This window comes from Aulonocara stuartgranti (genome assembly GCF_965226115.1).
Source record: "Aulonocara stuartgranti genome assembly, chromosome: 10".
In the NCBI taxonomy this organism is placed as follows: Eukaryota; Metazoa; Chordata; class Actinopteri; order Cichliformes; family Cichlidae; genus Aulonocara; species Aulonocara stuartgranti.
In genome coordinates, this window is record NC_138946.1 from 24,609,904 (window position 1) to 24,621,661 (window position 11,758).

Consider the following 11,758-nt stretch of genomic DNA (forward strand, 5'->3'; position numbering starts at 1 on the left):
AAACAAAGAATCTTTAAAAGGGTTTTTGTGACACATAGGTAGATGATGTTTGAATAAACATCGCAGTTTAGAGAAAGCCTATAGATCAATAGGGATATACGATGCCAACGTAGAAATATCCAAAGAAAATAACAATAAGAAGCGCTACATTATCGTTTGTAATTCTCTGATTTCCGCTCATTTTGTGATAATAACTTTAATAATGAGATTCCTGAGCTCGCACGGGGAACTTGAACGCATCAGCAGCCAGCCCCTCAGAGCACAGCAGCAGTCAGATGCATGTTTACTTGCTTTGTCAGCGGTGTCCCTGCAGTAGTTATCGCATGAACCTCACCTACTGCTGATCACATCTTTGGACTTTTATCTCCGACAGTGACTTATCTCATAGTCACTCCTTATCAGCAGTTTGTGGCCAGTGTCTTGAGGACTTTGATCGAGGGGGCAAATCGAGTTCACTGTGTATGTTTTTTTTTTATCTAACGGGAAAGATGACGTTAAAATCCAATAAAAACGATCCCACTGTCACACTGGAGTCCGTGAACAGCGCCCGGACAGCCCTTTCCGATCTCTACCTGGAGCAGCTCCTTCAAAACAAACCAAAGTCTGACAAGGTAAGATGATCTTTTTTGTATATATATACCTTATTAATTTATTTAGACCCCTCTGATTTCGCTGTTCTTATTTGCTTCCGGGAAGCAGATACGGGGACATGTGATCGTTGTTTATTTCCGAACAAGATCTCTAAGAATAGACCCGTTTATGTTTTCATACTGCAGCAGCTGAATGTGTTGATCTCTTAAACAAAGAACATTTAGATCTTTAGCAGCTTCTTCATTGCTCAGCACTATCGGTCAGCCTCAGCTTGAAATCAGCAGACATTGCTGTGGCAGTTTCAGTTCTCCATTTCTCACAAATTCACGCAAGTATTTTGACAACTCGGGGAAAACATTAGGGAAGGGTTTTTTTTTTTTGTTGGTTTTCTTTTAGCCATCATAAGACTATGTTCCTGTATTTCACAGAGTAGTATGAACTGTCTCACTAACCAGCTGGGCTATAGTGATATGAACGCATTTAAGAGCGGCAATAAGATCATAAAGAAGTAACATGTCAGCTGTGAAGTCGTTTCTGGGACTGTGCCTTCGTACAGTTTTGAAACATATTGTGTAATTTTGCTTACAGCTTACCCTGAGCCTCTGCTCAGGAATCAGTCAAGTAAAAGTTGTTTACACCACACTGCCAAGCACACTGTTAAACTTGTTTGCATTTTCCTCCCCTTAAAGATCCTGGAGTATGTCATGAAAATACTGTCTTTGCCTCTAACAAAGACTAAGCTTACAAGTATGACTGAAAAGATGTCCCAGAAAACATTTAGAATATGTCGGAAGGGAGAAAGCCAGAGTTAAATCTCTGGCACACTTTAGACCTGGATTTGATTTCCAGCAGGAGACCGGTGCCTTCTCAGAATTTGAAAAGTCAGCACTGAGCCACTGAGGGAAATGTGAAAGAGAGGAAACTTTATTCCTGACATCAGCAGTTTGCAGTTCAATAGCCTTGAGTTGCAATCTTGCCTACATATCTTTCTGATCTGTGTTAATCAGCATGTCTCTAACTGAGGGCACGAGGGCATTATCTTAAATGGTGTGTTTAAGGCTGATTAATCATATTTTGTGTCTTTCTTTCTTACTTTTTTTCCCTTTTTTTTGCTCCTTTGCACTGAGTTATGCTTCTAATATCTCATGCTTAATAACTGTGTACTGCCCTACTTAGATAGACAATAAGGCATTTAAGGTCTTAAGGCAAGTTGAGGCAAGTTGATAAGTGGGACACGCAGAACTTTTGGCAGCTCTTTCCTCCTTTTTTTTCTCCTTTTTTGTGGAAAGCTCATTAACCACACAGTGTTCAAATGTCAACTATTAATCTCCCACTGTGTTTCTCCAAGAGATCAATAGAAGGAAAACAAAAACCTGTAAACCCTTCATTGGGGAGGGCTGATGATTTATATTCCTTTAGTTAAAAACAGCAGATCATGTAAGAAAGATAAAGTATAATCAACTATTCTGTGTTATATTAGTAACCCAACTGTGTGCAGAAAAGCAAATGGAACTACTGATATAGATTTTTATGTTGAATTAATTTATCTCGGCACGGATGGTCTTCCTCTACATGCCTGTCACCTTCTGTTTTTCACCCTGAAGAGACAAGCCGCCGCTTTGAACACTCTTTCTTTACCATGATGCTCCTCCAAACTTGAAACCAGCATTAAAACTGTGGCCATGACCTGACCATACTTGTTGAAGGATAGCTTGTTTCCAGTTACTGAAGCATTTCTCAAACCTTTAATTAAATCTTGATCTTGTTACACTCCAAGTGGTGGAGCTGACAGAGCTCACTGTCAACATCTTGATGAGGTGGGTTTTATTAAAATGACCCTTTAGTGCTAGTCTAAATCTAATTCCTCAAGAGATCAGAGACATTTCTGCTCCTTTCTTCAGACACGTTCAGCTGATTTGTGAGTAAGCGGACATTATTGCAGATTCTTTTTTGTGTGTGAAAAGAAATGAGAGGGAAGATACATATCGTGTATCGGAATATCAAGATTTTTATTTATTTCTTATACAGCTTTTCACTCTTTCCTGGTGCTCAACACTCCCGATGGCTAACAGCACACACAGCTGATGAATTACTATCACACCTCACAGAGAAGTGACCTGACTGGATGCTCATCAGTGCAGGAGTAGTTTCTAAACCCAGAGTTGGCTTTAGAGCAGCTAAAGCTATTGGTGAGGTAGACAGTGATAACGATTGGATTATTGTAATGCTGATGATGGAAGGTAGATAATTTTTTTTTTTTTTGCTGAAGCAGTGCTGATGTGTCATATTCACGCAAGAAAGTTTGCTGATGCAGGCAATCATCTCTCTGATGTCAGTTAAGTGAACAAATTATAAAAGCTTTGATATGGTGCACTCATTGCCCGATCCTGGAGGGCACTTTACTCTCACAGAGTCATTACGTGGTATCTTATCTTGTACTCAGTAGATTTAATGTAATTCCGTAGTGTCTTGATTTGTCAGGGGAGCTACGTGGATTTCTTCTTTTACGGCGATGCTTACACTCGGGAAATAACTCAGACGAGGTTGTCCTGCTACGCTTTTGGTGTAAAAGAATAGCACAAATCTACACATTTGATTTCTGTAGCAAACATTCAAGCAGCATGCTTCGTAGTGTATTCGTTTTGCTACATCAGTGCTTTGTTCATCACACTGCTGGTATCCATGACCACACGAACCTGGTGGACCAGATGAGTGGACGTGGTTAATGAAGTGTGTTTTAATGTCTGGTTAATTTTCAACTTTGAACATATGTTGAAAGTGCAAAGGAAACGTAGCTGTTGTGCTCACAAGGGCAGAAAGTGTCCGCCGCCGTTATTAGAAAGAGCAGTAAGCTAATGATCTGATCTGACAGAATAGTGAATTCGGTTCCCTGTATAATGGGAGGCTTCTTGTTCTTTAGTTAATTTCATTTCCTGTGATGTCATGTGATTCATTTGTTTTCTTTCTTCATTTTAACAGGCAGCTATGCAAAACTTTGAGAATCAGGGGGCTGACTTTTATACCAACGGCAGTGCTGGACACAGAAATTGCACAGAGGTTCCCAGGATGAAAGAAGTGGCGTTTGAAAAGAGTGCTTCAGAGCCAATGGTATGTAATCAGCCTCGACTGTTCACTCAGTACTCCTGCTTTAAATTTGAAAGAAATGATTCCTCCTCATTGACTGTGGTCTGTGTCTGTAGGGGGTCACTCTGAAACTGAACGAGAAACAGCGATGCACGGTGGCCAGGATATTGCATGGAGGGATGATTCACAGACAAGGTGATTCAGCACATTTTGTTTTTTTGTTTTGTTTTTTTACAGTTTGCAGGAATTGTGCAAGAAAAGATATTAATATAGTGTGTCACGAGGGAGTTTTATCTGATGTCCTGATTAGTTGTTATAGTACTGGAGGATCAGTAAGACATCTAGTTTGCATTCTTTGTCTTTTCAGGGTCTATACACGAAGGAGATGAAATAGCAGAAATCAATGGAAAAACTGTGACAAACCAAACTGTAGATCAGCTACAAAAGATCCTGGTAAGCCACCAGCTCTTAAGTCCTTCCATTTATGTTTGGAGCTATACTGAATCACAGTTTTTGCACTTCATTTTAACTCGGCAGTGCTATAAAAACATAAATCCATTTCTATTTTACATACAGAGAGAAACCAATGGAGTCGTCACGATGAAAATCATACCCAACATGAAGAGTCGATCCCGAATCTGCGAGGTAACGATACGACCGACAGACTATGCACAGCTTTAGTGTTGTGATGCTTATGTTGAATAATTTGATTCATATTTATTCTCTCCAAGAGACTTTTGAGATTTGCATGAGTGAATCCAGGAAAGCAGGCTTTTCTGGTCATATTAGAGCACAGTCAAGTATTAGTTTGGTCACTTTTCTCGCAGTCTTTTTCTTCTGCATCTTACTTGCTTACAATGATTTTGTTTAGGTGAATCTGCTGTTAGTCAGTGAACAAACCAGGTGACTATAAACCTAGCTTTAATGTTAAGAACATCACTCATTGTTGCTTTTTGACATGAAACACATTGGTAGTGTGTTTCATTCTGCCATCTAGTGACCACAGCATGTCTCTCCATTTACATCTTTCTTGTGGCATAAAAATGGCTGCCCTGTAACATACTTTTAAGTACAGACGACATCAACTTAAAATAGCTTTAAAAGAATTGACATATATTTCTTTTTTCAGCATCAAAGTTCGTCCCTGTTGTGGTCAGTGATGGCAGTTTACTTTAAAGATTGCACTGCATTAATATGTAGGCATTGTTAATATGCTTTCCATACAGAGAACAGCATTTTTGGTGACCCAGATCACTCCAGTGCATCAATGTTTGTGCACATTTTGGGGTGTAAGCTTGTGTAAACTTCTACTGGAGTCTCTTGGGGAAACCACAAATACATGTTCATGGACTCTACTAACATTAGTAATCATTTACGCTGAGGGGACCCTACATGTGTTCCTGCTATGATCTTTGACAGTTTCCTCATAGTTTGCACCCTTTGGATTTTAACCTGAGATATAAAAAGTAACAAACAGTTACTTAGTTACAGTTATTTATTCGCACAAGTAGACCTTGTCCCTTGGTTAGAAATGTAGCCATGTCCACAGTTTGAAAGGAGCTGTCCAAGATCATATCATGAAATTGTTTACTAGTATTCTACTTCAGGGTGAATTCACAGTTATCAGTAGAATCACAGAATCGTAGACTTCAGATAAACTATTAAGTTCTACAGATTAGAACTTTACTCCCGGCTGACCTTAAATAAGTGTTGGGTGATAACTGAACACTCTGGTAAGGTCAGCAGGTTATCAGTAGTACCTTACATAATGCCAACTGTAAATCTTTAGTTCTTTTACTGCCAGGGGAACTAATAAGATTTGTTCACAATCTCCAGATGTACATGAGGGCTCAGTTCAATTATGACCCTGCCACAGATGACCTCATCCCATGCAAAGAGGCAGGTCTGAAGTTTCAGACTGGGGACATCATTCAGATCATCAACAAGCAGGATCCAAACTGGTGGCAGGGCAGAGTGGAGAGCAGTGCTACTGACTTTGCTGGACTCATACCTTCTCCAGAGCTCCAAGAATGGTAAACTCTTTAATATACCAATCACATCACAAATCAATCCAATTGTATTTTATTTATATAGCGCCAAAATCACAACAATAGTTGCTTTAAAGAACTTTATATTTTAACGTAACTGTAAGGTAAGGTACAATAATAGAGAGAAATCGCCAGCATTTAGATGACATCCTATGGGCAAGCACTTGGCAACAGTGGGAAGGGAAAACTCCCTTTTAACAGGAAGAAACCTCCAGCCTCAGGGAGGGGCATACCTGCCATTACTGCAATGTTCTGTTTGGAAAGTGTCCTGCCTGGCATCTCCATTCTCCAAACAGTACAGTGCACCCCACCACCAGAATAAAACTGGTCCAGATTGACTGGGTTTCAAACTGCCCAAAGCTCAACCAAAACAATTATTCACGGGTTCTGCCAGGCTAAGCTCAGTCCATCAAAACCCAAACTCTCAAGTCATTGGACCCCAAGGATCTATTGATAGAAAACCACAAGATCCTCTTAAGAATGGCAGTTTCCATGCCCCATGTGGTCAGAGCGCTTTTGACATCATGTTAGGGATGTACACGATCTAGGTTTGCTGGTTTAATGTCGTGGCTGATTTATAATACAGAGTGAACTGTACCAGATATTCTCAGGCTAACTTAAATACCTGTTTTCCCTGCAGGAGGGTGGCCAGTAAAAGCAAGGCCAAAGAGGGCACTCAGTCCTGCAGTCCATTTGGAAAGAAAAAGAAGTGCAAGGACAAGTACCTAGCTAAACACAGCTCTAGTAAGTAGAACACTGCAACTCTCAGTCCCACAGTTTCATTCATTTCTTCTCTAGTGCGACCTAAAATAATCTTCTTCTGCAGTTTTTGACCAGCTGGATGTGATTTCTTATGAGGAGGTTGTTCGGCTCCCAGCTTTTCAAAGGAAAACACTGGTCCTTATTGGTAAGCTTCCTAGCTCAGTTATATTATAAGTTTGTAACCTTTGCCTTTTGCTTTCCACATCACCGCAATAGGAAATAAAACAAGCAAGATGCAGAAAATGTGCACAGTCCTCAGATCAGTCACTTTTTTCCTGGGTTTCAGAAATAATAAGATGTTCATTGTTAAAACATTGTCCAGAATCCTCTGTGGGCAATGAAGGCCTGAAGTCTGGAACCCATGATCATAACTAAAGAATAAATTTTCTTTGTTTGCGATTCTTTGTCAGACTTTTACTGCAGCTGTGCGCAGCTGTGCAGCTTTTTTGTCTTTAGCATCAAAAGAATCCTGTGATTATTCACCACTGTTTTCTTTAATGGGTTGCCAGGTCTGTTAATGATGCATTTTGCCAGCATGGTCTGGGTTTTTTTGTTGTTGTTGTTGTTGTTGTTGTGAGAGCTGTTAGGCCACGCTTAATGCTACTGCTATTGATGTGTAAGGATGTCTTGCTTTACTTGCATCGAGAGCCCTTTTGAATATATGCTGTGGATTCACAACAGTAAATTCCAAAAACAGATGCCATACTTGGAATCGGCTGTAGACTATTTGCCTGCTTAAATTAATGAGATATAACACAGGAATAGCTCAGATGTGTCTATCAAACCGTTTTGAGTCACTTGAGTCCAGTTAGCTCTGATTCCCTGTAAAATAGTGGACTACAATAGCTGAGAGCCTACACTTTTAGCCCACATGTGTTAAGTAACAGTAACTTTAATATGCTTTAGCAAGAAGTTAAAATAACATAGATTGTGTCTTCATTGAAATTGCATATAAGTATATCTTTAATCAACGGTAATGAAAGCATAGTTAGCACAGTTTGGGTCTGATTAAAATTTCCTTAAAAAATTAGCACTGTTTTGTTAATTCTGCCTTTTTTTCTCAGGGGCACCTGGTGTTGGAAGGAGTCATATTAAGAATGCACTGTTGACACGATACCCCGAGAAGTTTTCATACCCTTCACCACGTAAGGCCTTTTTATTCCTCTAACGTGGTGCAGGTTGTTACCATCCGTGGGCTAATTCTCACTAATTCTTAACTCTCATTCTTGCGCAGACACCACCAGACCCCAACGTAAGGATGAAGAGAATGGAAAGGAATATTACTTCATCTCCCATGAAGCCATGACCAAGAGCATCTCTGGAAATGAGCTGCTGGAGTATGGCAGCTTCCAGGGTTTCATGTTTGGCACCAAAATTGAGACCATTCAGAAGATCCACACGCAGGGCAAAATCGCTCTGCTGGATATAGAACCACAGGTTAGCGCCAAACTTCTTTTCATGTAGCATCAACGCAGTTGATCTAAATAAAGAATACTGTGTCTGCCCTGGAGTGCTATTTTACCATTTCTCAGAGTTGCATAAACTCACTAAATGTTTTTATGCTTAATTTGAGAGCTTTTTTGTTTTCTTAAAGTTCTTTAGAATTGAGATATTCACCTACATGAATTAGCTTCACTCAAATGGAAAGAAAATGCATATCCAATCTAACTTTTTGCCCTTTAACCTAACCACATTGTTAAAGTAATATGGTGCAGATTCAGCAGTCATATTATTAGCTATTGTTTCAGTAGCTATAGCTGTGTTTGCTAAACCTACTATCCACCTTTGACAAACCAAAGATGATAATTTTATATTCTCCTGCAGTGAGTTGCTTTTGTACTCATATTCATGCAGCACAGTGTATAGAAGTGATAATGTGGTATATTTTAGGATAGTCTAGACTGAAGTAGTTATTAAAAATCCCCTAAAATCCCCTTTTGTTAAATAATGACTCAAAAGGCATCTTTTTGAATGAAATTCACACTCCTTACAGGTAAACGTATGATTTTTATAACAATTTCATTTTTCAAATTATTTTTCAAATAAAACTGGGCTAACAAGTGAAGGAAAAGCTGCTCCTTCTGTGCTTTGAGTCAGTCTCTTGCACTGCAAAAACAATTCATATTTGCCTTTATCTTGTCTTGTTTAGAGGATGTTTAAAGTATCAAATGTGTGAAATGCGCTGTACTTCATCAGTTCTTCTTCTTCCGGCTGCTCCCTTTAGCGGTCAGCCGATCATCAGATCATCTGAATCCATTTCACCCCATCCCAAGCATCCTCCACTGTCACACCAACCCTCTGCATGTCCTCCTGCAATGCATCCACAAATCTCCTCTATAGTTTTCCTCTTTTCCTTCTGCCTGGCAGCTTCATATTACATGATCTGATATCCCATCTTGGACGAAGCTGTCATTGTTCCTACATCATCAACACATTAGTTCAGGATCAACATCGCAACTGACAAATGACGTTGTCTGAGCATTCAGTTAGCATTAGACAAGAAGCTAGCTTATGCTTTTAAAAACTATCACTGGTGAAGCAACGTGAGTAACCTAAATTTGTCTAACAGCAAACCAAACTTGAAAGTCCACCTTGCAGTGTAATGACATCACAACAATGTAACTGCTCAGTTGCGACGCTGATTCAAAACTAACGTTGTTGTGATGATACAGGAACAACACCAACACATAGATAGTAGACACACTGCTCCATATTCAACATTTCTTGTACAGAATATCCATATTCCCTCATCTGCACATGTCTAAACCATCTCCGCCTTGCCTCTCCAAATTCTTCTTCAAACTGCTCAACGTAAGCTGTCCCACTGATGTACGTGCTTCTAAACTACCACTAAATCCTTCTTGCAGACCTTGAAACTCTTGCGGACAGCTGATTTTGCACCTCTGGTAGTTTTCATTGCACCGACCAACACCGCTCCCCAGGTACTACATCTTATCCAAGTGTTTTAAAATCCCCAAATTTCCCAACCACAAACTGCTAATCATCTACATCTCCTCTCCTAGACGGAAAATCTGCAGATGATCCAGAAAGAGTCAGACGCCATCCTGAGCACATATGGACACTTCTTTGATGTGGTTCTCATCAACAACGACGTGGATGAAAGTGTTAAGGGTGTGGAGGAGGCCATGGAGCGGGCCACGTCCACCCCTCAGTGGGTGCCTGTGTCATGGGTGTACTGAAAGATGTTTGGCACCACTATGATACCTTCTTTTTGTCGAATAGCAGTGCAATATCACTCCTTTACGCAATGCCCCACATGTCTGTGGGCTTACTTTTAGGTAAATGTTAATTGTCACAGAGATTTTTTTGCACTATTGCGTTTTTAAAAAGAAGCAATATGTAGACAGGGTTATCTCAGAGAGTCGAGAGCCTCACCAGGGATGGTTTTTTTGGCTGTTTAGACACTTTGTGCTTCAGGGACTAACTGGTGAAGTTTTGGTGCCGCACATCTTTGGGATTATTTGGAAAGTAAAAAAAAGCAAAACGGGGCGATAACTGTGAATGAAATGCTCACTCTGACGTAACTGAGTTTTAACAGGCACATCCTGAAATTGTTCATGCTGTGAGTGTAGTGCCATATATCATTGTTTGTCACAGAAAACCCTTCGCTGAATCATTAGAGCCTCGCAAAAATGTATACCTCATATGTTACTAGAAAAGGCACTTTGAAACAAAAGAATAAATCTCCCATCTCTGTTGCAATTGAGTCTTTGAATGTGTTTTACGTTAAAAGCTGTTTCTCAGACCTTTCGTGGAATTATTTTGACAGTTTGCTTGTCGTTAGGTCATCTCCCTTCATTGGATCACAAACATGAAAGGGTGTCTTTGAACCGAAATATAAAAGTCGAGGTTTAGTCTTTATTGTTTCGGTGTCATCTAGACTTTTTCTGCCTAAATTGGTTCAGCATAACAGGGCAGACGTAACACATACTTCAAATCTCTCTTAACATTTTGGTCTTAGATGTAGTGCAGGGGTGGCAGGGTGGGGGTGCAAAAGGGTCATGTCTGCCTGAATATTTAAGAGCGCATCATAGCTCAGGGCTGCCATCAATAATAGATCAAGGCGTGCATGTCTGAATGGTAGGATACGAGCAATGCACCTGTATCAACCACATTGCAATTCGTCCCTCATCCACACTGTGGGATAAACACTTACAGGCTGTACATGACAATGAATTTCATTCCAATTCAGTTTTGCACAGAGTTCCTGGCAGCAAATGCGTACAGACTGAAATTAAAACATGTCACTCCATGGATGGATATATTTATGAGTGTGCAAATAAATGACACAGTTTAGTTCTTAAGTCATTAAAGCCAATGTGCATTTGAAAGATATCAAAATTAAGTCTAAAGGTAAGGCTTGACAGTGAAATCTGCTGTATGGTGTACTGGAAGCAAACACGTAGAAAATCCGTGCCGATTTAAATTGTGTCTTTTCAAGAATTAACAAAAGGAACAAACATATTATTAAGTCTACAAATACAACTTAAGCTGCACAGTTAAAAAAAAAAGGTGTTATTTCGTCATCAGCTGATTAGCTGTGTTCAGGTCTCAAAGCTTTCTATACATACGAAATGAAAAAACAAAACATCATAATAACAAGCTGGGTTTTCTCAATTTTTTATTGAGTGCCAGCTGTACAACATGTTCCACATCGTGACTGAGGTCATCACTGTGAAGGGGATAGTTACCAGTGCATAGTTAGCCTGTGAGGGGGTGGGCAGTGAAGTAACGCTGCCTTTTGATGCCACCAAGTGGTTGAGTGTGAGCACCTACAGCTCCTCTGAGAATATGCTGCAGGCTAACAAGAGGATTCTTCAGCTCTGTAACAGTAACCCCAAACACCATAATAAGTTGTATTTGCCAAATTTTAGACAAGCAATCTAGTGCACATTTACATGGTCTTGTTAAATTTTCTTCTAGCGTGACATTTTTATCATGATTGAACCTTATCAACGGACCCAACGCAGAGAATTAAAGAAAACGGGCTGTTTTTCACCATTTCAACCTTACATTTGTTTAGTCTTGCAAGGTATTTCAGTTTGTGTGGTTTATTAATGCAGCAGAACAAGCCCATTGGTGTGTCACATAGGATCATATTAAATTTAACTGCGCTTTGTGTTATTTATTTTACCAAGGATGCCCCCAGTCTTGCACAGCAACACAGTTGTTCATTACACAGACTGTAATGGAAACACTATAGATATATATATTTTTTAGCCAAAGGTAAAACATAATTAAGGCACATTGAT

At 39.8% G+C, this 11,758-nt stretch overlaps 1 protein-coding gene across 1 annotated transcript; it reads left to right on the top strand.

Annotated features, from left to right (window-relative positions):
- The first annotated feature begins 242 nt into the window (after nt 1–242).
- Nucleotides 243–10,208, top strand: mpp1 (MAGUK p55 scaffold protein 1). Its single transcript, XM_082548416.1, has 12 exons — nt 243–611; nt 3,571–3,699; nt 3,792–3,870; nt 4,043–4,128; nt 4,252–4,320; nt 5,512–5,708; nt 6,364–6,467; nt 6,550–6,630; nt 7,550–7,630; nt 7,720–7,922; nt 9,353–9,427; nt 9,509–10,208. The coding sequence occupies exons 1-12, from the start codon at nt 462–464 to the stop codon at nt 9,683–9,685; spliced, it is 1,431 nt and encodes a 476-aa protein (XP_082404542.1). The 5' UTR covers nt 243–461; the 3' UTR covers nt 9,686–10,208.
- Nucleotides 10,209–11,758: the final 1,550 nt, after the last annotated feature.

Coding starts and splice junctions, on each gene's coding strand:
- mpp1 (XM_082548416.1), top strand. CDS start 462: ATGTTTTTTTTTTATCTAACGGGAAAGATGACGTTAAAATCCAATAAA. Junction 3,871..4,042: donor AGGGATGATTCACAGACAAG/GTGATTCAGCAC, acceptor TTGTCTTTTCAG/GGTCTATACACGAAGGAGAT. Junction 9,428..9,508: donor CGACCAACACCGCTCCCCAG/GTACTACATCTT, acceptor CTCCTCTCCTAG/ACGGAAAATCTGCAGATGAT.